At 44.8% G+C, this 27,192-nt stretch overlaps 3 protein-coding genes and 1 non-coding gene across 7 annotated transcripts; 2 read left to right on the top strand and 2 right to left on the bottom strand.

Moving 5' to 3' along the window:
* Positions 1-6: 6 nt before the first annotated feature.
* On the top strand, positions 7-10,846 carry fam53c (family with sequence similarity 53 member C). Its single transcript, XM_036142691.1, has 2 exons — positions 7-30; positions 4,796-10,846. The coding sequence occupies exons 1-2, from the start codon at positions 22-24 to the stop codon at positions 5,081-5,083; spliced, it is 297 nt and encodes a 98-aa protein (XP_035998584.1). The 5' UTR covers positions 7-21; the 3' UTR covers positions 5,084-10,846.
* A 452-nt stretch (positions 10,847-11,298) lies between these two features.
* Positions 11,299-12,388, bottom strand: LOC118564491 (heat shock protein, alpha-crystallin-related, b11). The gene has a single exon (XM_036142690.1). It carries the CDS (start codon positions 12,335-12,337, stop codon positions 11,675-11,677), a length of 663 nt encoding a protein of 220 aa, XP_035998583.1. The 5' UTR covers positions 12,338-12,388; the 3' UTR covers positions 11,299-11,674.
* A 1,451-nt stretch (positions 12,389-13,839) lies between these two features.
* ccdc65 (coiled-coil domain containing 65) lies at positions 13,840-23,735 on the bottom strand. Of its 4 annotated transcripts, none has more exons than XM_036142687.1 (8): positions 23,673-23,735; positions 23,020-23,087; positions 20,620-20,784; positions 20,349-20,516; positions 20,106-20,275; positions 18,473-18,785; positions 16,232-16,450; positions 13,840-16,159 (listed from the first exon to the last, which is right to left on the bottom strand). In XM_036142687.1, exons 3-8 carry the CDS (start codon positions 20,746-20,748, stop codon positions 15,809-15,811), a joined length of 1,350 nt encoding a protein of 449 aa, XP_035998580.1. In that variant the 5' UTR covers positions 20,749-20,784; positions 23,020-23,087; positions 23,673-23,735; the 3' UTR covers positions 13,840-15,808. The 4 variants fall into 4 exon arrangements, with proteins under 4 accessions (XP_035998580.1, XP_035998581.1, XP_035998582.1 ...); XM_036142688.1 differs by having other exon boundaries at positions 23,669-23,716; XM_036142689.1 differs by lacking the exon at positions 23,673-23,735 and adding an exon at positions 23,248-23,411 and having other exon boundaries at positions 20,620-20,815.
* trnaa-agc lies at positions 14,523-14,595 on the top strand. Its single transcript has one exon. It is a non-coding gene; the product is annotated as a tRNA-Ala (tRNA).
* Positions 23,736-27,192: the final 3,457 nt, after the last annotated feature.

Genomic DNA, 27,192 nt, shown 5'->3' with positions numbered 1-27,192 from the left:
CCCGTCCTGGACTTCACTAAGATGACGCAGGTACTGCATCATTGTTTTGGTGAGATTAATATCAGAATATCAGATCAGCTTAGTGATTAATCAATGACTGATGTTGGTGTTTTGCCTGATTCGGCTTTAATTCTTTGTTCAGTTTTTAATTTCTTCTTTTCTCACCAACCAAACTTTACTATCAGAGAACCCGAATAAACACAAAAGCAGTTTTCTGGTGAAAAATTTATTGATTTAGAAATAAGGGTTTCAGACCAGCCTGGCCCTTTGTGAAAACCCAGTTGGACGGTTCTTCATAATAACTCAGAATAAATCTTTTCTGCTTTGCAGAACCTGTTTAACTCAGAAACTCTGGTGGGTTTAAGGATCTGCCGTATAGATCAGATAAAGATCACCCCAAAACTTTATTAGTTTGACTTTGTTTTAGCTCTTCTGCTGTTTTTTGGATCATTGTCCTCCTGCAGAACCTAAGTGTGTTTAACTTCACACTTTGAGGGCCTAAACTCTCCTCCTGGGCCAGAACTCACGGTCCGATTCATTTCTGCGGGTCGTCCAGGTCCAGAAGTAGCAAAGCAGCCCAGATCATCACTCTAGGCCTGCAGAGCTTCAGATGTTCTTATGGGTTCTTCTGGAGTGATTCTGGTGGTTCTCCTCTGTTCTAGGTTCTCCATGTGTGGATCATGGTGAAAGCCTTGGACATGTTTCTATAAACCTGAGACATTATGGGATGTTTTTTTTTGTATTTCTGTGTTTCTGTAACCCTGTTCTGATAAATGTCAGCGACTTTCTTTGGATCGGGCCGCGGCGCCTTGCTTTACCCCGAGTTCATGTTGTCAGGTTTTTATTTGGGGGACTTCTTGATCTTGCAGTAATCAGGTGTGGGTACAGCTACTAAATATATCTTAGTTTTTAGGGCTGTGTGATTTTGCCACAATTCAAAATTGTGATTTATTTAAACCGTAATTGCGATTTAATTTAGACTTTTCTCTGAGTTAACCACAAGCAAAAAATAGCCTGTAGATAAAGATGTTTGTTAACAAGAATTATTTAAAAGAATCGAAATTTAAACTCTAAAACAAACAATAAAACTAGATTATCTCTGCTGCAACTCTCTTCCCTTCCATGTGGAGCAAACCCACTTTAAAGTTTTTACTGACGCCTAAAGGACGTCTGATCCATTAATTGTTACGTAGCCAGAAATTCTAGACCTCTGCATTTGGAAATTGCGTTTTTTTTAAATTGCAATCATAATGCAGCCCTGTTAGTTTTCCAAACATTGTGTTAATCCACTCCCTTAGTGTAAGAGTCTCAGTCATCCAGGACACCAGAATCCTGTGAAGGTAACTCTGTCTGCTCTTATTTCTTCTCCTCTACGCTAAATGATGGCCGAACACTGAAGTGCAGCTTATCTGGAGTTTATCTGCATCTCAAGGACAAAGTATCACCTTTACAATCTCGCTTGTTCTCTGAGAGGCAAAAATGGGTAAAAAGCTCTGAACAGAAAGTGGCCTAAAGCGACACTTTCCTTATGCTGCGTTCACAGCGAATGATGCACCTGAGCAGGTGATTTACAGATTATCCCTATGAACACTGGCTCATCTTGTCACTGAAAACCGCTTTATAAATAAATTCTAAATTCACCTCGCCTGTGCAAAAGGAACGATGAAGGGACCGGGACGCGATCCGTGTGATCAGAGCGGTGACTTTAGCAGGAGCTCAACAGTCTGAAGTTTTCTGTAAATTTGCTTCTCGTCCACCAATCAGGGCCTGATTCAAAGAGTCAAAGTCTTTACTGTCGCCACGTGTTGCTGTTGCAAAGTTTCTCTCTGGCTCCTCCGGCTCAGATTGCTCATAACGAAGGCAAACAGACAAACATTGTTGTAGCGTTCAAGAGAGATTAATAAATAAAATGAAGATTCAAAAGTTTGTATGAACTAGTTTTCCTTCATGAGTCAGATAACAGATAATGAGGCTTCATTTACAGAAATGTGCATTTAGATAATTAGAGGTGATAGTGTGTAGTAGACAGTAACATTAAGGTGATTGTAACGTATGATGGTTAGTAACAGTGTGTGTGTGTGTGGGGGGGGGGGGGGGTTAACATGATGGACTGCAGTCTCCATCAGGAGGCGATTGCCCTCACAGCTCTGGGGAAGAAGCTGTTTCTGAGTTTATTAGTTCTGGCCTTGAGGTTCTGAGGTGTTTACCTGGTGGGAGAGGAGCAGACAGAGCATTGTCTGGGGGGGGGGGGATCTCCATCCCACAATCCCCTGCTCTGTCCTCTGTGCAAGGTCTTTCCTCTCCTGGACTGTGCAGCTCCCATATCTCAGTGATGCAGAGTCATAAACGCTTTCTATTGTAGCTCTGTAGAAGTTCTTTAGCAGCTTAGTGGGAAGTCCAGACCTTTTCAAGTTCCTGAGGAAGAAGAACCGTTGTTGGGCCTCCTTCACCAGGTGGAGGTGTTCACAGCCCAGGAACCTGATGCTGTCCACGCCTCCACCACCTCCCCCTGTACGTAAAGAGGAGGTGTTCAGTCCTCCTGGACCTCCTAGAGTCTATCATTACCTCCTTGGTCTGACTGGTGTTCAGGATCAGGTTGTTCCTGGAGCTCCACTGGGTCAGACTGCTGACCTCCTCCCTGTAGTGGGACTCATCATTGGTGGAGATCAGACCCACTACAGTGGAGTCGTCCACAAACTTCTCCACTATGTCTGTGGGGGTTAGGGAGTTTGTCTTGCAATTGGCAGGTTGCCGGTTCGATCCCCTGCACTGACTGTCTCTGTCGTTGTGTCCTTGGGCAAGACACTTCACCTGCATTGCCTGCTGGTGGTGGTCAGAGGGCCCGGTGGCTCCGGTGCATGGCAGCCTCGCCTCTGTCAGTCTGCCCCAGGGCAGCTGTGGCTACTAACATAGTTCACCACCGTGAGGGTGTGAATGACTGACTGTAGTGTAAAGCGCTTTGGAGGTCGTCAAGACTAATTAAAGCGCTATACAAGTACAAGCCATTTACCAGTGTTTCTAAGCAGTCCTGTAGAGCTGAGCCTCCTCAGTCCAGACCTGATGGTTTTTATCACGGTTCTGGTTCTGCAGCTCAGGTCCACAGAGGTGAGATGAACCAAAGTGAGGAGCTGCAGCAGCTTTAAATGCAGCCTTTAAATTAATGCTCCCAGAGATTATCACAGCTGCTTCTGGATTACTGTTCATCTGGCCGGTAACCAGAGCTAGCTTAGCGTTAGCTCTCTGGATGTAAACAGCCAAACTCCAGCCGGGTTTAATGGTAAACCACTAACAGTGGAGTGGTCCAGGTCGGCTGAGCAAAAGGTTCTGAAGGTTTTTGCACCAGGAGTTGTGACTACAGATCTCCAGACCTCCTCCTCCTCCTCCTCCTCCTCCTCTGCTTTTATTAGCAGCCGCTTCATCAGGAACGCTGCTGTCTAACCTCCATTCTGTTAAAGTCGCTCCACAGCCGTCCATCCTACGCGCAGCGATTCTTAACCGGATCTCGTCTCGTTTGTCAGTGAGGAATCTCACGTTGGCAGAATGAGGCTCAGGAGGTTTGGTCTGTGTGGATCAGCTTTTAGCCGAGTCAGCAGGCCGTCTCCTTCCTCTCTCACCCCGACTCCAGGGCCTCCAGGGCGGATCCAGTGGAGCTTCTGTTGCAGGTCGGGGTGAATAAAGTCGGTACGGTTTGTGAGCTCCGGGTTTGGTTTGCGGTTCTCCTTTATCGCATCAGAGCTTCTAGAGGCGATAACACGGATAAAAACAATTTTTTAACAACAAATGAACCAAAGAGCCTCGTCTGCTGCAGTAGCGTGAAGGAGCGCAGCAGAGACGAAGCTTTTCCAGTCAAAATGGAAGATATAAAAATAATGACATGGGAGGAAGTCAGGAACGATCTTCAGACGGTTCATTTGGCCTTTAAGGACCGTTAAGTCATTCCTCGTCCTGCAGCTCTGAACCTGAACGCACCAACGAGGTTATTGGTCAACGCATGGCGCCACCATAATCCGCCATGTTGGCGACCACGCCCAACAGTTTCTGCTCCACACACAGGAAAGTTCCCAATTACGCGTAAAAACAAGCAAGCGCTCCTTCAGGCGCAGGTTTGGACATAAAGACGTTTATTAATCGACCCGTAAAGATCACCGCGATCAACAAATTAATAATTCCTGGACAGAAACCGCCGCCATGCTCGGAAGAAAGGAGGATTTAAAATGTTGCCAACGACTGTTTTCTACTTCTCTGTGTAGTGGGTGCAGTACGTCTGGCGTAGGAGCTCCACGCTGCCCCCTAGAGTCTGGGAGAATAGCGCCGCTTCAGAGGAAGAGGCGTACGGGGCAGAAACGCTGCAGACGTGGCGTCCGTACGTGCGTCAGGCGTAAAGCAGCAACCATGTTGGTGCTGCTAGTATATCTTTAGATGGTCAGCACTGAACAGGCTGGAGGCGTGGCTCCGTGAATTATGTGACCTTAGCAGCTTCATTAATGGCCTCAGTGGTCGGCGCTGTTAGCGGAAACCTTCTGGTTCCGACTTAAAGCCCTGAAGAAGCTTTTTGGACCAAAAGTGAAACCTTTAACAAACAGGAGGAGGAGTCTCCTACAGAAGGAGTTAAATATGTAATGATGGAGGCAGAATTCTCTCTAAATAAAGCTTTTTATATATTAAACAGGTAATTAGTTTGACCTGAAACCCGCTCCATTCCTTAGCTTCTGTTTCTACTCTTAGATTTCTCCTAACTTTGCTGATCTCACTGCAGCGCTCCTCTTCCTCTGACCGCCTGGTTTCCCCCCCGCAGACTCGCAGCATGGACCCGCAGTGCCTGGAGCGCGGCGGCGGGAGGCTGGCCTGCGCCGGCGACGTCTGCCTCGGCATGGAGGCCTTCATGGGCGACTTCCGGGGCTCCTGCTCGCCGGCCGAGTGTCTGGGCCGGACCAGCATCGGCCCGCTGAGCGAGAGCGACGAGGAGTGCCGCGAGGACGACGAAGACGAAGAGGAGGACGCTGAGGAGCGCGAGGCGGCCCAGCAGGCGGTGTTTGAGCGGGATTGTACAGAACTGGACTTGAACTTGATAGAAGAAAACTGACTGTCTGTAAATGAAGGCTGTTCTCTGTTTCTGTTTTCTAATTAAGTTTTATTTTGAAATGACCTGACCCCAGCCCTACTTCCTGTCCCGCCATCCTCTCGACACTCGGCGACTCCTCGCCACCAATCAGCAGAGCTCTCAGGAACAACATCTTCTCCCATTGGACGAGCTGATCAGTGACGACAGTGATGATGTGGCTCACCTGGAGCCTCTGCTCCGGTCCACACAGGTACGACCTGCGCTCCAGGTATCTTCCAACACGCACAAAGCGTCTGCCGAGGCGCCGCCGCAGCGCCCCACCCACGCCGCCGCCACCACGCCGGTTCTGGTCGGCCTCAGAAACCACGGCGAGGTCCAGACCAGCAGAGACGCCTGAACGCTTCCTGCTGTCAGAACTGAACGGATCGTTTAGAGATCGGTTCAGACGTCACAAACGACCTGCACCAGACAGGAAATAGATCTACATGCCTTCCCGTATAAAAGATTCAGATTCAGATTGGAGACAAAGAAGTTTTTGCATCAGCTGACAATCAACAAGAGTCCTAAAAAATAGGTTTAACATGTTTAAAACGTTTTAAATTTAACCGGCAGACTCTTCTTAAATCCAGGAAAACATTTTCAGATTCTCACCTGCGGCAGTCATGTGACCTGGACCTGCTGCAGTCATGTGACCTGGACCTGCTGCAGTCATGTGACCAGGCGGTGGTGATGCGTTCAGGGTCGCTGCGCTGCTGCGGCGGCGCCTGTCAGACGCTACTGAGGGCAAAGAGCCACTGATGCTGTTGTTCACCCGAGTGTTTCTTGCTGTACACAACCGTCACTATAAAACACTAAACCTGTTGGTGTGGGGGGGGGGGGGGGCTGTGACGTCACACCTGCTGATCATGTGACTGGTGTTTAGATTGAATCCATATTTAATCCACTCAGTGGGGAAGAAGCTGCTTTAATGGGTTTTTATATATTCTGAAACTGTTTGATCTGTTAGGAAATGATGTGAAGAAACTGAGACGCCGTCGTTTACTGAAGCAGAAGCTTCATTCCCTGTTTTAGTCCCTGCAGTCTTTCTGTAATGTGTGGGTCCTGCTGAATACGAGCATAAAGTATTTAAAACATGGAAATAATAGAGGCCAATTGACAAATAACTCAGGTTTTAAAATGCATAGCAAAAATAGATAAATTTAGGATTGTGGTTAAAAGCAAAGCAGAACCGTGAATTGGGTAAATTTGGCCCCAAATTATTAAATGTCAGATTTAAATTCACTTGGAGAGTTTTTCATTCTGCAGGGAAGATGCTTCCCAGTTATGATGGAAATCCCTCAGGTTCAGTCAAAAGACATTAGCAGACATGTTACATGACTTTAATTATTCAGTGAAAGGCTTCATCGATGTTTTTTTAAGTCAAATCTAGATTTTCTCCACCTGATCCAGCGGTTCTCTGCGCTGAGGGTTGTAATCCCGCTGGAGGACTCAAATGTTTTAGCATAAATATCTTATTTAAGCTTATTTAAGCTATAAATGTTGCAGCAGATAGAGGCGGTTCCTCCAAACGGATGAAGGCTGTATAATGGCTGTTTGTGTTTTCTCTGTTCTCCTGTTTAATTAATTTATTAGGGATACCTGTGTGCTCACCTGGCAGTCTGACCAGGAGTCTCTGCTGCTGTTAGTTTGATGAATAATCTGGCTGAGCAGCATTTAAAGGTGCAGAACCAGACCTGATTCAGCTCTACGTCACAATGGTTTTTCTTTGCCAGTAGTCCCTGAAAGCAGCGCCAGCCGCTGCCAGTAGGGGAAATACCAACGTTTCTCTGTGATGTCGGCTAAAAGAGGAACAGACGCGTTTTAGTCCAGTTTCAGGGTCTGAATGCTGTAAATCTAATAAAGGATCCACCATTACTGCTGACAGCTGTCAGGACTACACTCTGATTGGTTAATTGGACTAAGCCATTTAATCTGGATTCAATCTCAGCACTGGGAAGTCACATGAAATGAACTCTTTATCCAAACTGAACACGTTGCACATCTAAACATTTTCCTTTCACTGCTCATGTGGGCTGATGACTTCTTCTTGATTGTGTCACATTAACGTCGCTTTTACCGGTTACACTCAGATAATTCACCCCCGTCGCTGCTTTTATTAGCTTTGACGCATAGAAAGGACACCATGACATCAACATTTGCCTTTTTTTAGGTTAACTCATGAAAAATATCCAACCGTAAAGACTTTTAATCAAAGACTGAGGATCTATTTCAGCTCAGCTTGGAAACGCCCTGAAATGCATCAAAACAAGATTTTATACCATTTCCAACCAGAAGCCTTTTAAAGGCTGATCTGGTTTATAACAGCGTTCTACTGTGGCTACGTTACTGTTAAACTTTGATAAATAATTTAAATGTGACATCAGCTGTGTGTCTTTGTTACAGAGCATCTCTGCCCCCCAAAGGTTAACCCAGAACACGCCGGAACATTTTAAAGAAGAGAAACCAGCAGACTGGAAATTAACTGTCCATAAATTAAATGTTTTAAAACTGACACACAAAAATGATTCATTAAAAGTGAATCATTTGAGCTGAAAGCATAATTTGATTCATTAACAAAGTTTTAGTGTTTAAATTATTTATCCATAAGTTATTGCAAACCTTTTACTTTGTAGGTGTTTTTCCTACTGTTAAAAGCAGCTTTTTTAATACCAGCGGTGATAATTTAGATGTGCAGTTACTGCTGTCTGCCTTTGAGGGGCAGTGTTGCTGCCTGGATGTCTGGGGGTGTTTGTTTATCAGGATAACATGTAAAAGTTCACTGTTTGTTAATTTCCTTCCATCTTTCCCAGCCTACTGCTGATTTAAAGCGCGTTAAGGATCAGTTCCCTGTTTCAGGAACAATCAGAGCGTCAGGAGCTGAAACGTGCCAGAAGGGTCTTCCATAACGTTTGGCAGATTAATTATCATTATTATCATTATCATTTAATCCATAACTGGAGACATGCAATCACCTCAACCGCCCCCTCTCTTTACATCTATTACTTAATATTATTGCAGTTTTTTAAGTCTAGTTTAGCTGAGAAATGAGGTGGGAAAAGTACTTTAAGGTAATGAACAGCAGTGTCTGCTGCCCTTATAATAACTCACATTTACATTTTCTAAGAAAAAATAATTTACCACACATGGACATTGATGTGACCTTAGAGTGTTAGTTTGCTAATTGGTTAAAAACTGAAGACGTATAAGAACACAAGCGTTAATGCATTAATCAGTCGAGCTGTTTTTTTCCTCCTGGATGTTTTTCATCTGCATCAGAACGATGGAAACTGCGTTACTTTGAGTTTCTACTAGATCAACAAATCCACATTAGATCATTTAGCAAAATGTTGAACTACTCCTTCAAGATAATGTTGCATCTAAAATTAAATCTGTATTTTACTGTAAAATAAAAAAAATTGTAAATGTTATGGCGGAAGTTTAATATAGTTTAACTGAATTTATGACATAATTAAAAAGTGGAAATGCATATTTACAGTCAGGAGTGTTTCCACATATTACATTTATAGCCTTCATGCAAACACTGAAGCAAAAGCCAACAGGAATACGATAACCTGCAGAACAGCGAACGGCTCCCATAATGCACCTGGCCCTCAGACGGTGCTCCCATAATGCACCTGGCCCTCAGACGGTGCACCCATAATGCACCTGGCACCTGTTAGGATGGATTACCTGGTCAAACGAGCTCAGTTATCACATTTCCTGCTGGAAATGCATCTTTTAATACAAACAGGAGCTTTTTGTTACTAACGAAGATAATTTGCTCAATTAACCAAAAATAAAGTTCTGGCTTCATTTGTCCTCCATGCAGGGGAAAGACGTCCTGATGTTAAAATTAACTGAAGGATTGCATCAGGAACTTATTATTATTATTATTATTATTATTATTATTATTATTATTATTATTATTATTATTATTCCTTGTTTTACTAGTGGAGGACAAATCACTCTATCACTCTAAAACTATTGCGTTAAAAAATGTCCTCAGACATTCAGATTTATTTCTTTATTCGCTCAGTACGGTTACGCCCCAGATTGAGGTGAAAGTAACGTTTTTATTCCGTAGAGTTGCTGGTGAAGCTGGATAAACATGGCCTGTCATCCCTGAGACATTTGCTCCTGATGATCTTTTATTCGCGTTAAATAAAGCGTCGTTCTGAGCTGACGCAGGCCGTCACACAGGAAGCGCCTGTAAGACGTCTTACTGTGAAAACTATGAACTGGTCATAGTGGCTGAGCTGCATGAAAAGCTGCTGCAGGCGCATCGACCCGCCGGCTCAGCCTTATAACGGTTCTGGAGCTGAAGGTAACGGTACCAGAACCTTCTGGCCCAGAGGCCGTCCTGATCCGATGACCAAACATCTGGACTGGCTCCTTTCTATGCAGAGAAGCGGAGGCTCTACTTTGAGCTCCTCCTCTCTAAGGCTGAGCCCGGCTGCTCTCTGAAGGAGGCTAACTTCAGCCGCTTGGATCCAGGATCTCGTTCTCTGGGTCCGGATCCAGACCCGGTGACCATAAACGAGGGAAAAACGTAGACTGACCGCTAAACCCAGTAAATAAACCTACTCCACTGAAAGTACTGAAACATGTTTTGGACTCTCATAAACTTCCGGCTTATTAAACTGTCGCACAGCTTTGAGCTCACCTGGTACCGGTTTATGAAAACCTTTAAGTTTTAAAACAGAAAGCTAAAAAATGCACATTTTACGGTTTTATCTGGAAGGAGTAGAGGCAGCTACGTGAGTCCAGCGCGGCCCGTCTCGGCTCAGTTTCACCGCTAAGGGCCGGTTCTGCTGCGGTTCTTTGAGCCAGTCTGCAGCTGACCCGTTTGGTGTCGCGGTTCTGGAAGAACTTCAGCCATGATACCGGCCTCGGCCTCGTCTGAAGGAACGATAAAATAAACCGTTAGTTTAATAATAAACAGTCGGTTCAATCATACAAACGGCTCTAAAGTCGACATAATATGAATTAGTTCCTATTTACAATGCAGTCACGGTCAGTTTATTATTCCAGTCGGTGAAAAGTCTATCTAAGGACACTCAGCAGCTCCTCCTGGCCAAGCTTGAGGTGACAGTGGGAAGGAAAACTCCCCTTTAGGACAGGATCCCAGCGATTTTTCTTCTCCTTGCCAGCCACCAGTGGTTCTTCCACCGCAGTTTGAGGACCAAGAACTTGGACAGGAACAAAAGCACAATGTCCCCATGAAACCCGTTAACTGGCAGAGCCCTCGTTAGCTCAGAGGGTCGTTAGCGAAGGTCTGTGACGTCACGTGTGGCATCAGGACGGCTCGCTGCATTCACGCTCCCGTCGTCATCCCGCTTGGTTTCTGTCACATAGCATACAGCATAAGCCTTAACGCAGCATATTCTGTTCTTCTGTAACTACATTAAAAAGAATAAAGGGAAAAGAATCACAGAAAAAAGGAACTGTGTACTGTAGCTGTTACTTTCTTTCAGTCCTCTGTTGGTCACCTGCTGTTTTTCCTGACTTTCTAAGCTGATGTCTGAACGCAGCGCGGTGTGGACATGAAGACATCCAGTTTCTCCATGAGGGTGAGGAGTAGTCCTGTTTAGAGTTAGTCAAGAGTCTCAGACATCTCTCGTCTTTTAGAAATGTTTTCTATTGTATGTGATTTAACAGAAAAGACAGTGTCAACATGGCTATTTGAAAAGCAGTTTGTGAATAAATTAAGTTTACTGAGAATTATTTTACAAGGAAACCGTAAAACTGGCGTCCTGTGTTTTCTTCTTGTTGTTTTTATCTATGAAGTGTTTTTCATCTGCTCTGTCTGGGTTCCTCCATCACGGTTCTGTCCATCACGGTTCTGTCCATCACGGTTCTGTCCATCACGGTTCTGTCCAGAGGATATAGTCCCAGAAGTCTGCTCCTTCCTCCAGATGAAGCTCTGCTAACCTCAGTCATGCTGCCATCTTGGTTCTTTCTCCTTCAACCCTTCCAGCAGCTAGACTGGTTCAGGGTCTCAGGTCATTGCTGATGTGTTTTTTGTCAGCAGATCAGTAAATTTATGATGTAAAATGTTAAAACAACCATAATTATTTATAAAGAAATACGACGATTCAGCATGAGAACTTCATGAGCTACTAGTAATAGTTTAACTTGAGGATGTAACGCTCTTAACTTTTAAAGAGAGTTACGTAAGGGAAAGAATTACAATGCGAAACTGAAACAATATTAGTTTTATTATAATAAATTCTGTACACGATTGTTTAAAATGTTTTGAAAACAGAATTAGAAAACTGATCCCAGGTCAGAAGAACAAAGGGTTAAATCAGCTCATAGACCGGCTACGTTAACAAAAACTTTACTTATTTGTTTCCAGACTGGACAAAAACATCCAAAAGTATAGGAAAATATTTATAACTAAGATTAGAATACAGTCTAGTTACCCAGTGGAATTTTACTTTATCATATTTTTCTTTAATCTCGTATTCTGGGTATTTTCCAACTTTCAAACGGCTGAAAATCAAAGTTTGATGAAAACCGCTTCCAGACTCCCGGCGTAGATAGGTTATTGGGCGAGATGCGCCACTCGGCTCAGTTGTTCTCCGCCGTGCTGCTCTCTGAGGCGCCGCTGCTGCCCGCGTCCTGCTGGGGGGGTGAGGAAGAGGAGGAGGAAGAGGAGGAGGTGATGGCCGGAGCCGAGCTGAGGCGGATGGGGACGATCCGCTCCTGGCCGTCGCCCGGCGCTTTCTCCCGGGGCGCCTGGATCTGCAGCCGGCCGCCCAGCAGGGAGCAGCTGACGGCCTCCGGGTCGACGCCGTCCGGCAGGTCGAACTCCTGCCGGAACTCCTGGCACCTGTAGGAGAAGGAGCCCTTCCCGTCCTCCTCCTTCTTCTCCGTCCGGCCGCTCACCCGCAGCTTCCTGCCCACCTGCTTGACGGACAGCTCTCCCGGGGCGAACTCCGCGGTGTCCAGGCTCAGCGCGAAGGCGTCCCCGGCGCCCCGCAGCTCCTGGAAGGCGATGGGCTGGAAGGCCCCCGCGGAGCAGCAGCTCTGGTCGATCTCCTCGAAGATCTTGTGGTGCAGCCGCTCCATGAACTCCATGCTCTGCCGCATCTCCTGCATGTGGCGGATCATCTCCTGCTCCATGCGGCAGAAGAGCGGCCGGGTCTCGGGCCACAGGCTGCGGATGGGCCAGTGCAGCTCCAGGGGCCTGATGGCGGCCGGGCCGGGCTGGAAGGCGCTGGGACACAACATGCTGTGTGTTAGGGTGGAGGTCTGCTTCCTGCTCCGTGTGAGAAGCGCTGTGTCCCCGCTGCTTATATAGACCCCCAGATCACCCCCCCCCCCCCCCCCCCCCCCCCCCAGACCCCGGTGTGCGCTCAGCTGCTTAATACAGACCATGACCGCGTCCTGCTGCAGAAATAGAACAAAGCTGACACGGTCGGCATGTGGCACATGTCTGTGGAGGTTCTCTGAGCTCCACCACTCACACCCACACGCTGTTCTGACCCATCAGAACCAGGTCAGAACCCAGGAAGTCCTGATGAGCTCCAACAGGCCCAGCCTACAGCCCTAAACACTCAGTCATGATGTCTTTTAATCAGCCTTTGTCAAAAGGTTGGAGTTTTACCTGTTTATGAGATCACTAAGCTCCTTTAAATCAGCCTTACTCGTTTTTTTTTTTTTTTTTTTTTTTTTTTTTTTTTTTTTTTTTTTTTTTTTTTTTTTTTTTACTCGTTTTAATAAGTTAAAAACTGTTTTTTAAATATTTTTTTCACTTGTTTTTGTTATATTTTGGACAGTATGACATGTCGCCCGCTGTTAGACAGCTTATCAGATGTTCCTGTCAGCAAACAGCTCGGTGGGTCTGGATGCCTTAAGGTGTCAGAGGCAGAATCACTCATTGCTTCTGTTTCACATTTCACTTTATTCTTTATTTCTTCCATAGGGAAGACAGTTCCTGGGTGTTAACGTGTCAGTCCAGGGCTAAATGTGTCTCTGTGCTTTTCTATTGCTGCTTTATCCACATGCACCAGTACCACTGTAGGTAAAACAGCCCCACAGGATGATGCTGCCACCACCGTGCCTACACATGTTACTGGAGCTGTTACTGTGTGACATTAACACTTTTAAGAAATCTGTGGGGTATACATTTTTTTGTATTATTCAATAGTCAAGAATGAATATTTTGTTAAAGATGAGATAATACACTGTAATGATGAATGAGTCCTGAACAAGTCATTCAGAACCCGTGAGCAACTTTACTGACTCACGAGTCACGATTCATCATCTTTATTAAGCCGTTTACTCATACCTGCTACCGTTAACGTGTAACTCACCTAAAATATGCTTTTTTTTTTTAGCAGATAAACATTTGCAGTTGAATTTTCCGAATGGTTCAAACAGTTCATGCTGTCATCATTATTTAATTTCCCTTTGGGGTTAATAAAGTATTTTTGAACTGAACTGAGTCACAGTTTTCGACAACAACACGTGTCGAAAATAGGAAGGTTGTACAAGCATTTTGTTAAAGAGTAAAAAAAAAAACATCTCAAAGACGACTAATGCATTGTTTTTATAAGCCATAAGCTTTTTTTTTTCGTTTTATCCTTTAAAAAGAAATTGATACAAAGAGTTATCTATTATATTTTCATGTAATCTTGGTTTTATTTTTCATTTGTGTTTTTACTTTTCAGTCAGCATTAAAGTGATGCTGTGGAAAACTTGTTCTATTTCTAAGAATTACTTGGGGTGTAATTTTGGTGACTTTACTAAGTGAATTAGTCACTTCAGCCTCGGAGTTTATTTACTGCCATCATTTCTATTTTCATTAGCAGCCCTGGGCTTCGTGTTTAGCGGCCAATCCAAGCTGTCCCCGGCAAAGGAAAGTGACGCTAAATGCGCTAAACGGAGCGGGTTACCGCGGGGCAGTGGACTGGGGATTCTTGGGTGGCATGTCAGCGTATCGTAGTTAATAGGTTTAAAATCATGTATTTATTAAATGCGACCCAAGGTGGAGTCGATCCTTTAACCTTGATTTCATCTGCGTCGTTCCGCTGCCACTTTCCAGCTCCTCCGCCACTTAGTATAGTCCCTCATAGGAGCTATTATAGTTTATTGTATATAATATATAGCAGCGCTCAAATAGTGTCAAACACCCCTTTTAAATGAGATATAACTGAAGTGTTTATTATAGAAGAGGTAAATGTAAATAAAGTCAAAATAAGTTACCGCTCGCCAAAGTAAAGAAATGATGACGGCTCTTTGTGTATTACTCCGAGCGGTTATAAAACCTGATTGGTCAAATGTAAGCCCACCAGCTCGGTACGTGATTGGCTGGAGTGGGCTTACTTTCAGCTCATTTAGCTCTAACTACAGGAAGCAGCCACGGCGGCTGCGCCGACTTCAAATGCTCACTAGCGTTTCCTAGTGGTATGGCGGGGGATTAGCTCAGATGGTAGAGCGCTCGCTTAGCATGCGAGAGGTAGCGGGATCGATGCCCGCATCCTCCAATTTTTTTCATTTTTAATTTTTTTACCAGCTTTAGTTTTAGGTGAGTGAAGCGTTTAGAAATACAATTATTCTCTCACGTTTTTAACACCGTTGGCCCCGTAACTGAATAAAGACATAAAGATGAGGTGTAGAGCAGATATAAACCTCTTGTCAACTAACAACAAACCCTACTAGTTCTCAAATACACCACCAAGACTCTGATATTCCCGTCTCTCCGCCACAGAAGCTGGAGATCGGCTCCTTCCCGCAGCCCTGAGCAGAAATAAGAAGCTGAAGCTGATGGATGGGTATAAATATAGTTCTGATGGGTCTGAATCGGTCAGAACAGGGAATGTAAAGGAGGAAACTGTGATGGCTGACAGTAATGTGTTCTCTCCACCAGGTGGCGGTATTGGCCTGGGTGATGGTTTACAGGTAACGTGGACACAACAAAGCATTTAGACACACCTGCATCAGCAAAAGAAATGATTTGTTCTCTCAAACACAAACTTTACAGAAACCACCAGCTTTGATTTTCCAGAACCCAACACACGATGAGACCAGGCCAGAAGACCCGCGCTTAGTGATGGAGAGAAACAGCAGAGCCTGTAGGTCAGACGGTCCATGGGGACAACGTCCTCCAAGACGGTCCAGAGCTCTAGAGAAGGTGTTCTGGACCAACCAAGACCAGCTGGATCAGAGAGAAGATGAGCCTGGAACATCTGATCTCCTGTTCCAGAAGATTCCTCCAAACCCATCAACAGAACCTCACGCTGCAAATATCCTGATAAAGTGAAAACATGAAGAACGGCTGAATGGTCATTATCTGCTGAAGGAGGAACATGAAGACATCCCCAGAAAGAGAAGATCCCCTGGACCTGCTGGTGTCTCTGAATCACAGCCTTCATGCAGACCACCATGACGCTCTGAGGGGAACTAACTGTGAAAACCAGGAACTGAAAGGTCTGCAGAGGTCTGTGACCTGAAGGCTGGAAGGTGAAGGTGGAGCCGATCTGAAGCTGAGGAGGAACCAAGAAGGAACCGAGGAAGAACCGAGGAGGAACCACAGAGGAAGCTGAACACGTTATTTTCATTTAAACGTTTCTAATTTCTAACCCAGAAACACTTCCTGCTCCTTCACTGCTCTGCTCCACCTGAAAGGTTCTGGTTCTGATCCTCCAGGTGTGGCCTGACGATGATCCTGCGGAGAACGTCAGGTGTTTGGACCTGGCCTCAGCCCCTGCTGTCCACCAGGCAGTGCTTAATGATGTGCGCTGCTTCCATGACGTGCCGCCTGCCTGCGGCGGTCGGGGCGGAGGGAACCTGGAGAACCGGCATGGGAGTGACGTGTCCCTGGAGGCCGTGGTCGTGCTGGTCCAGCAGGACCTGCAGCTGCTGGTTCTCCCTCCTCACATCCAGGCTGTGGTTCCTCAGAGCTCGGCTCCGCAGCAGAGCGGCGTTCAGACGCTGCTGCAGCAGCTGCAGGTCTGCAGACGCTCGGTCCTCCTCTGATGCTCCGGCCAGAACCTCCTGGTGGTTCTGCAGCTTGCTGCTCAGCTGGCCCGCCTGCAGAAGCTTCTCGCCCTGAAACGGCAGAGCAGCAGCCGGTGAGGCGAGGCGTCGGCGTGACGACGGGACTCAGGCGGCTCGTCTCACCTTGGAGATCACGGCCCGCAGGTTGTTGACGGCGGCGCCGCCCCGGACGCTCAGGTCCGTCACCTTGTTCCGCGCCTCCCGGCGATCTCGCTCCAGCTGGACCTGCAGCTGCTGACACCTCTGGTGGAGCTGGAGTTTGGCAGCAGAAACGTCACGCTGCATCAGGGCCTGCTCCGCCTGGCAGGAGGAGATCTGCTGCTTCAGCTGCAGAACCTTGTCCTGTTGGAGGAAACCAGACCAGCTCAGAACCAACCAGAGCCATCCAGAACCAACCAGAACCAACCAGAACCAACCAGAACCAACCAGAGCCATCCAGAACTCTGTTTTACTGTGAGGAGTCCTGCTGTCTGATGTTCTGGCCTCAGATGTTCTCCAGAGAACAACCAGCATCATGACAACCCAGCAGTCGGGTCAGGAAGAAAGTTCTGGTCCAGCATTAGGCTGGTTTAAATCTTATCTGTCGGACAGATTCCAGTTTGTTCATGTTAATAATAAATCTTCCTCAAACTCTAGGGTCACCTGTGGAGTACCACAGGGTTCAGTCCTTGGACCAATTCTATTTACTATATATATGCTTCCGATCGGCAAAATTATCAGACAGCATGGGATTAATTTCCACTGTTATGCTGATGACACTCAGCTATATTTATCCATAAATCCTGATGAATCCAATCAGTTACTTCGACTGCAGTCATGTCTTGATGACATCAAAAGCTGGATGACTTTAAATTTCCTGCATCTAAATTCTGACAAGACAGAAGTTGTAATCTTTGGGCCAGAGTCCTCAAAAAATAAAGTTCTTAATCAATCACTTAATCTGGGTGGCATTAACTTGGCCTCTGGTAATAAAGTTAAAAATCTTGGTGTTATTTTTGACCAAGACATGTCATTTAAATCCCATATTAAACAGGTTTCCAGAGTTTCCTTTTTTCACCTCCGGAATATCGCCAAAATTAGAAACATTCTGTCCAGGAGTGATGCTGAAAAACTGGTCCATGCATTTGTTACTTCAAGGCTGGACTATTGTAATTCTTTACTATCAGGGAGTCCACAAAATGCAGTTCAAAACCTTCAGCTGATCCAAAATGCTGCAGCAAGAGTTCTGATGAAAATCAACAAGAGGGATCATATTTCTCCAATTTTAGCTTCCCTTCATTGGCTTCCTGTTAAATCAAGAATAGAATTTAAAATTCTTCTTCTAACGTATAAAGCCCTTAATAATCAAGCTCCATCATATATCAGAGCTCTGATTACCCCGTACGTTCCTAACAGAGCACTTCGCTCTCAGACTGCAGGTCTGCTGGTGGTTCCTAGAGTCTCTAAAAGTAGAATGGGAGGCAGATCCTTTAGCTATCAGGCTCCTCTCCTGTGGAACCAACTCCCAGTTTTGGTCCGTGAGGCAGACACCCCGTCTACTTTTAAGACTAATCTTAAAACTTTCCTTTTTGACAAAGCTTCTAGTCAGAGTGGCTCATGTTACCCTGAGCTACCTCTATAGTTCTGCTGCTATAGGCTTAGGCTGCTGGAGGACATCAGGGTCTATTTCTCTCACTCTGCTGAGTTCTCCTACTGCTCTCCAATCTGCATTGTTTGTTATTATTTCAGCTTTTAACTTTTTGGTCTCTGTCATTTTCTCTAAATAGAAGGTACACCTGGTCTGGTGTTCTGTTAGCTGTGACATCATCAGGGGAGGCAGATCATCCACTATTACCATCTACCATAGAAAGTACTCCTGGGTCAATGTGAGCTTCTGTGCTTTCTGTGTCTCTGCTCTGTCTTCTCTAACATAGAAAGTACTCCTGGGTCAATGTGAGCTTCTGGGCTTTCTGTGTCTCTGCTCTGTCTTCTCTAAGCCCCAGTGGGTGGAGGCAGATGAGCGTTCACACTGAGCCTGGTTCTGGTTCTGCTGGAGGTTCTCCTCCCTGTTAAAGGGGAGTTTTCCTCTCCACTGTCGCTTCATGCATGCTCAGTATGAGGGATTGCTGCAAAGCCATCAACAATGCAGACGACTGTCCACTGTGGCTCTACGCTCTTTCAGGAGGAGTGAATGCTGCTTGGAGAGACTTGATGCAACCTGCTGGGTTTCCTTAGAGAGGAAACTTTCTCACCAACCTGGAGGATCTGATGGAAGCTGACTTTGGAAAGAGACTGGAGATGATGTGTTAAATGAATTGGTGCTATATAAATAAAATCAAATTGAACAGGTAGCGAGGATGCAGCAAAGGAAATGAGTGAGGTTACCTTCAGCCTCTTCAGGTTCTTCAGCTCGGCGCTGAGCTGCTGCTGCTCTCTGGGGAGCCGCTGCTGCAGGTCATCCAGGTCGTTTCTGGTCTGCTGGAAAACGTCCTTCTTCACAACAGGACCTTCCTCCTGCTGCGCGCCGCGGTCCATAAAGTCATCCAGCTGGACGTGGTCAGCGTTGCTGCAGGAGTCCACCACCTCTCGGTAAACGTTCTGGATGCCTGCAGACATGGTCTGGTGGTGTATCTGGGAAGGCAGGGACAGATCCACCAGCCTGTGGTTCTGCTGCAGGAAGTCAGCCGACATCTTCTCCCTGCAGAGGAAGCAGCGGCTCAGAACGCCGTCAGAACGTGGAACGTTAGCGTCGTTAACCCCGGCAGCAGCGTCTGCACATCGCTGCTAAACGCTTCAGATGGGCCATGAATTCATTTTACTGATTAATGCAAATTTACCATTTATGAAGATTTAACTTTTATCAGTCCTGAAAGGGGAAACTGTTTTGGTAATATATGTTTAGGAAAATAAATCATGGAGACATTCTAAAGAGGAACATTTTTACCCTAGACCAGGGTTTCTGCTCCAACCTTTAGATTAAATTAAAAACATGTCAAAACGATGTAAAGCGTATTATATAGCATAGCTGCTGTATATGTGCACTACTTCTCTAGCCATAATCAGTTTAAAACATATACAGACAACAAATCATTTTGTTTCCTTGCTGTGCAGATTAGTTGCTAAAAGACCCACAGCATCTAAACTCAGAGCAGAAATTATTGCGTTCTGACTACAATATATTTGAATCAAAATTGCAATTTTGACTTTTCTCTGCATTAACCGCAAGCAACAAAAATGGCGTCTAAATAAAGATGTTTGTAAACAAGGACTATTTTAAATATGAACTTCTAATGTTTGTATTGATCAGAATATTATTCAAGAGAACAGCTTTTAATTTAATTGGACATCAATCCTTGTTGAACATAAAGTGCAACCAACAAGCAAGTTTATGTATTAAACTGATTGACCTGTACTTAATGCTATGTATGATTATATAAACTCTAAAACAAGTAATAAAATTAGATTATCTCACTGCTGCAACTGTCTTCCCTTCCATGTGGAGGCAAACCCACTTTAAACATTTTACTGACACCTAATGGACGCGTCTAATTCACTAATTGTTACAGAGCCAAAAATTGCAGACTCTGCGATTTGGAAATTACGTTTTTTTAAATCACGATTATATTGAAAATGTGATTAATTGTTCAGCCCTAGATGAGAGCTGCAGCAGCTTTGTAGGTAAAGAAAAGAATCCCTCCTCCCTCGTTAAATGTGACACGTCAGATTGTCGGCACCAACCGGGCCCGGCTTTGATCACCACCAGAACCGTAGAGCCAAGAACTGGTTAAACAGAACCAGTTAAACAGAACCGGTTAATCAGAACCGGTTAACCAGAACCTGTTAACCAGAACCAGTTAAACAGAACCAGTTAAACAGAACCGGTTAAACAGAACCGGTCTGACAACACGGTGCCGTCTCTTTCCAGCTGTGAAGCACGGCGGTGGTGGTATCGTGGTCTGGGCCCGGCTGGCTGCATCTACAGAAAGCGCAGCGGGGTCCAAACGGTTCTGGTTCTGACCTCTCAGAGCTGCAGGTGGCGCTGAGGTCCTGCAGGCAGCTGTCCCACTGCTGCTGCAGCTGCAGCATCTGCTTCTGCTGCTGCTCCCACAGACGCTCCATGTGCTGCAGGTGGCAGCGCTGCAGCTGCTCCGCCTGCCGCTCCGCCTCCTGCAGCTCCCCCGCCATCCTCTGCAGCACAGACACAGGCGGCTCAGCGCCCTGCGGGGGGGCGGGGGGGGGGGGCCCTGGTGCGGCGCCTCACCTGGATGATGAAGCTCAGCTCGTCCAGGTGCCTCTCAGACGTGTGCTGCAGCACGGCGGCGTGGCTCAGCAGCTCGGCCGCCCGGCTCTGGCGCAGACTCCTCCTCCAGCTGTCGGTCAGCTTCAGCAGGTTCACCGCCGTGTTCCTCTGCTCCTTCTGCAGCTTGTCCTGGTTTCAGTCCACAAACGGGTCAGAATCTGCTCCTCGGTACCGCCCTCACCCACCTGTGATGTGTGCTGACGCCTCTGGATCATCTAAGCCCAGGTGTTACCTTCAGGTAGAGCGTCAGCGTCTCCTCCTTCTTCCTGGCCGTCTCCTCCTCAGCCTGAGCTCGCTGCTGCAGCTGCAGGAGTCTCTCCTCCTCCGTCAGATCCTCGCCCTTCACCGCTTTCTTCGGCATGATTCCTCCTGATGTCGCAGCAGCTCCCACAATCCTCTGGGGCGTGAAAACAGGAAGTCAGAAGCATCTATTTAGGGAGAATTATTCACTAAAAAAACGCTGAAGTGCTTCAGACTGAAGATCAAAGCTGCAGCAGAGGAAGGAAGATCATTTATTTCAGTATTTGAATTAAAACAGCTTTTTTTTTCATCTATTTAACACAGATTAAGTTTTTGTTGCTGAGGAACGTGAACTTCCTGTTTTTAACCAGATCAGAACAGAAACCTGGACCTTCTGTCCAGAACCTGCTCTCCACGCTCTGCATGGATTACTGCGTCAGTGCGGCGTGGCACGGAGGCCTTCAGGCCTTCTGCTGGTTCTGGTCCTCTGGACAGCACTCCATAGATTCTCTACAGGGTTCTGGTCAGGCCCGTTAGCTGGCCCAATCTGTGTGGACCACTGAGCTATATAATACACTGGAGTGCTGATTTTGCTGAAAAACTGAAGTCACTGGCCGCCATCTTGCTCCTCCCTACTCTCCCAGAATCCCACAGGATTTGGTTGCAACAACAAGCAGTTTTCTGGCTGTGTGAAAACGTTTCACAGGTAATTCTACAGTCAGTGGATGTACTAACACTATCAACTACTAGGAAATTAGGTGCTGAAATATTTTACATGTTATTCATATATATATATATATATATATATATATACACACACACATATATATAAAAGTATGTGTATATGTATATATATATATATATATATATATATATATATACACACACATATATATAAAAGTATGTGTATATGTATATATGTATATATATGTTTTTGTATATTGTTATTTATATATTTATAAATGTTATATATATATATTTAAATTAATAAAATGCAAAATATTTCAGCACATGACTTTCTCAGTACTTATACTAAAGTATGCCATATACTAAAGTATATGGCATTTGACATTTTAAAAGTCTTAAGCCCCCCCTGAACATGAGAAAATCCTCGTTATTCGATGCTGTAGCGCACATATTCCCTAGTTACTGAGGGGAAATAGGGAGTACCAATATGGCGGCTGGTGGCTTCAAAGCGACTCGTTCAAACAGACGGTGATTAGCACTCCAGTGGATTATATAGCTCAGTGGTGTGGGCCGGTACCAGGTCCTGCTGGGAAATTAAACTCTGTATGCAGCTTGTCAACAGAGAGACGCATGAAGCGCTCTGAAATGTCTTGGTGGACGGCTGCAGACTTCAGAAAACCCAGCAGACCAGAACCACCCAGACCAGAACCACCCAGACCATTCTGGGCCTCTCCTCTTCTCCTCTGGACTCTGGACCTTGATTTCCAGATGAAACTGAAACTTTGATCTGAAATTAGGACTCTGGACCACTGAGCCCCAGTCCGGTTCTGGTAGAATGCTCCTCCGGTTCTGGTTCCCTTAGCCCAGATAGAATGCTCCTGATCCCTCTGGTTCTGCTCTGGTCCAGCACCAGACTGCTAACCCCAAGCTGTGCTTTATAATCGTCTGGGTCGCACCTTTGTCTGCCGTGTTTCTTCCTTCCACATAACTTTCCACTAACACGCCTGCAGCTCTGTAGCTTAGTGACTGAGCAGAACCGGAACATTTATGAGTTAAAATCTTTTTTATGAGACCATCAGCAGCACCTGAATAAACGAGATGCAGCCTTTAAACCTGGATTACAGGAATAAATCACCTGAGGATCGGGTTGCCAGCTCCTCCAAATGTAAATAAATAAAAAAAGGGATGCTTCTGATCATCCTTCCTCCTACGGACACGATAAATCCTTTTTTTTTTTTGCCTTTCCTTCTGTGTGAAATTATTTTGTAAATACCTGAACCTGGATTTAATTACCGTAGACACGTCTGTTTGTAAATACACAGCAAAAATTGAACTAAAAATAAGTTTTCTTGAAATGAGTGTATTTGTCATTGATTTGAGCAGATAAATAAGAAGATCTGCCAATTTAAAAAGATTTTTGCACTTAAAACAGAAACAAATCATCTCCATCATCTTATTTCCAGTCCAGTATGTCTAATTATCTTATTTTACGGGTCACAATACTCATTCCATTGACAGACCATCTTATTTATCTACTCAAATCAAGGATAAATAAACTAATTTCAAGAAATGTTTACTGATTTTTAGTTCCGTTTTTGCAGTGTATGGGTCAGCTCCTTTTTTTAAGGGCCAGTTGGCAACCCAAGCTGCAGGTGTTTGTAAAACGACGGCAGACATTAGAAAGCAACACTCAGGTGAGCCTTACCTGCAGAAAGCTCCTCACTAAAAGCCTTTTTCCTCAAACCTTCCAGGTGAGCGGATCCAAGTGTTTACCTGTGGAGAAAAACGGGCTGTGGGTCAGGCTGTGTTGTGGCACCGTCTCCATAGCAACCAAGTCACGTGACGTGATTACAGGGGGAGAAAAATGAACGGCGCCGTTCAAAACGGTTCTGGCCAATCGCGTTGCAGTATTATGGTTTAGGGCGGGACATACCGGTTATGGCGAAAACAAGCCGTTGAGCCCAGAGCCGAACCAACATGGCGGCGCAGGACGACGTGTAACGCCCAACCTTTGGCTCGACGTCAGCCAACTGAAGGGTCTCTCAGCGTCACGCCGTTTATTAAAACCAACTAAAAACATAAATGTGGTTTCTGGCGGTCTGGTTGTAGCTCCTGGCAGCAAAATAGTGACGCAGCCAACCGCCGGCTGCTAACAGCGAGCGATGCTAACAGCTAGCGATGCTAACAGACTCAGCTAACTCTCCTCAGGAAAACAAACTGCGGTGTCAAACTCCTGGCGGCTGCAAGTTATAACAAAATCACGACATAATCTAACAAACGGTTTAATTAATCAGAAGTTTGTACTTTTAGCTTTGAACTTTACATAAATCACAGAGCTGCTTCATAACACATACCTACCCACAGAACCTCAGGTGGCAAAAGTAAAAACCTGTGACGTCCTCACACATATTTACCACCACCCGCCACTAGGGGCGAGACACAGCTACACAAAGGAGACCCATGTACATATAAATGGCATCAAAACGGTTCCCCCAGACAATACATTTTATTGACTGAGGGAACCAACCTTTAGTTTCTTAAAATGTCTTAATTATTTGCACAGACGATTTTCTAGAAGTTGTTAAACATGTTTTCTAGAAGTTGTTAAACATGTTTTCATTCAATAAAAACATGTTTAACAACTTTTAGAAAATTTATTCTATAAAAACATGTTTAACAACTTCTAGAAAATCATCTGTGCAAATAATTAAGACATTTTAAAAAAAATAGAGGTGCATTTTGACAAAATTCATCAAACAATAAACCCTGTTTCTATAGGCGAACAGGTGCGATTTTGGCCATTATAGCGAAGCCAGACCATCAACCTGCAATGGATGCGAAGCGACAGTCACTGGAATTAAAAATATAAACATTTGTGTCTTGGTACGTCACGACAACCAATTGTGGGGTGAAGGACTGCGGCACATGGAATAAAAGCTGATAGTGGCGGTCTGTGGTCAGCCTGACTTGTATGGCTCAACCAATTATTGCTAACAAGACAAATCCAGAAAAGAGCGAGCCTGAAGAAACGAGAGTAACGAGGCTGGAGTGTTAGTTAAGTGATAGCGTCTAGATAGCGCCATTGTACTGTTGTAGTTCTGGCTTGTTCCCTGCTGTACAAATTGCCAACGATATGTCAGGTGATCAATAACTCAAAAATGGCAAAAATGTCTTCGGTAAACGCACCTTTACAGTAAGGTGTACAGAATATGTCTGCAAAGTAATGCCACACAATATTTCTGTGTTGATATTCAACACCGACGGACTGGGGAGGGCGTGTTTGGCTCAGCTCTTCTACTACACCAGGCAAATATCTCTTGTTGCACTAAACCTTTTTACTCCATCATGATGCACTGAAATCGGGGATATTTCCAGGGACAGCTTTGGCCGGGGACAGGTCATCGAAGACATGGACTGTCTCTGGAAATCGCCTGATCACCCTACTTTACAGACGCATGCGTGGTTCCTGCTATCACATTTGTTTTGTCAGAATCCACAATTTGTTCTTTGAAAGAAGAACAGCAGGAAGTGCCTTAAATAGCTTACCTTATTGTGGTTTCTCATGGCGCCTGCTGCTTACCTTTTCATTTGATGCCACGATTAAAACCAACCTTTAGTAGGCGGGCACTAGGTGTCACTTACCCCACTTTGCTCGGGGCGTTCTGCTGATAGTTCCACCTTAACTAGAATGGATTCAACGGGAGCAGAGCCAGATTGATTAATGGGCAGAACGTAGAGGATTGCACATTATCAATCTAGCTAGTAGGTTACTGCCTCTGCTCAATAACAAGAAGCTCCGTTTAACACTAGCAGCCTTCAGATGACCCTGACTGTCTGCCACCTTCACCAGAACCAACGGAGAACCAGGCTTTTTTCAGGCAAAGCGGGTAAGGAACCTTGGACACCATGGTTGGAGCAGGGATTTGAACCAGCAACGGCCAGATACAGGACAAACTGCTCCTGCCCCATCATCGTATTGTATGTTGTTGTACAGAAATGTTGAACAGCAATCTATAGTTCTGTACATTAGAGATCATAGCTACAAGCTTTTCATCAAAACACACATTTTTTCAAAAATAATACATTCATAAAACCTTTAGAGTGGTGTAGAATAATATAATAAAAAATTACAGAAAAGAAATATATAGTGTATAAATAACTGTTTTCTAAATTTTGCCGAGATGGAGCTCAGGCGTTGCCAGATGGTGGTAGCTTCGTGAAATGACTTCTTCTCAATCAAGCGGACCAAAAAAGCAAAACAGGGGTGAACATCGGTGAAGCTTCGTAGCGTTGGTGCCGACTTCAGGAAGTTTCCTTCTGGGCAGGTGAGTTAAATGCTAATGCTAACTACCTGGCAACCGGCTGGCTAACAGCACAACTGAAAGTTAGAACGAGAGCGGGCGAGTTCGAGTTTACCACCTACTGGCTGGGAGGACTTCAACTTGTAGCTTTAAACTCATTTTTTAAAACAGCATCAAATACTAGAGTAGATTCTTTACGACTGACAAAATTACTCGTAGATAAAAATGTCACTTAGCTAAGGGACTTTTTGCTGACTCGCCAGTACAATTTGAATTTGAACCCAGATTTTAAAAAACTGTGATTTATTTTTATAGCTGATGTCTCTGTTGTTCCAAAGGAAGAACTTGTGTTTGCACACTGTGATCCACATAGAATAACCTGCTAATGAATTTCTGCTAGTTTTACAGGCAGTTTATCAACATTATAATGAAAACCTAGAACAGCATTTAGGCAACTAAAACAGAAAAAGGGAAAGTAAAATTCAAAATGAACATGAATTTTTAACATGTTTTACCCAGTTAATTATAAGTGTAAAATTCAAGGCAATAAAGCAAAACAAAATTGAGCTCTCCATCATCATAACTTTTCTCATCAACTTTTTTTCTGATGCTATGAGTACAATTTTACCAAGTAAAATTAAAGAGCATCTTATCAATATCCTGACCTGTTGTTATTATTTAAGAAAGCATATGGAGGCCTTTAGGAAAAAGATCTGATATATGTTATTTCTTCTTCTATGGAGATATTACAGATACTAACATCACAGGTTTTCACAGCATAAATTAACCATTTTGGCCATCACCAAAAACACACCGTCCCCATTGTAATCGATCCAAACAGGAATGCTTTAAACAGAACCAGGTAAATGTTCTGGAGTCAAAGCCCAGACCTCAATCCCATAGAGAATTTGCAGCTGGTCTTGAAAAGGGCTGTTCATGCCTGATACCTGCAAACCTGACAGGGCTGGAGCAGTTTTGCAAAGAAGAATGGAGCAAATGTGCAGATGTACAAAACTTATTGAGACTTCTCCACACAGACTCAGTGCTGACTGCAGGGCATCTACTAAATACTGACTTGAAGGGGGTGAACAATTATGCAAACACATATATTTCTTTGTGTATTTTTGTTTCATTACCATCACTTTGTAGAAATCAGTTTTCACTTTGACATTAAAGAGTTTTTTTTCCAACAGAGCTTTGTGTGAAAAAGCCAGATTTTATTGGTCATGATTGACTTATAAAAGCAACAAAAGGGTAAAGCATTCACTGGGGGTGAATACTTATGATAGACCCTGTAAATGTGCTCCCCTCCAGGACCAGTGGTGTTTATATTCAGGTTTACGTTGTTTCTGTAATAAACTAAGTGTTGAAAAATGCAGAGAGGCGTTTGGTTCGATCCTTCATTCTGACCCGATCATGTCTGTAGCTGAATAACAAACCTTAAAACTTTCATTAAATAGCAGATTTGGGTGATAGAATGAAGTCATTGTTCTGTTTTGGTGTCGTGTTGTAAAGTTGTTCAACAGACCGTAGCTCTGAGTCCTTAGTTCTGCACATATACATTCTGCATTTCTTCT

Source organism: Fundulus heteroclitus, chromosome 11 (assembly GCF_011125445.2).
Source record: "Fundulus heteroclitus isolate FHET01 chromosome 11, MU-UCD_Fhet_4.1, whole genome shotgun sequence".
Lineage (NCBI taxonomy): Eukaryota > Metazoa > Chordata > Actinopteri > Cyprinodontiformes > Fundulidae > Fundulus > Fundulus heteroclitus.
The sequence above is the reverse complement of the archived record's forward strand: the minus strand, read 5'-3'. Positions and strand labels throughout refer to the sequence as shown.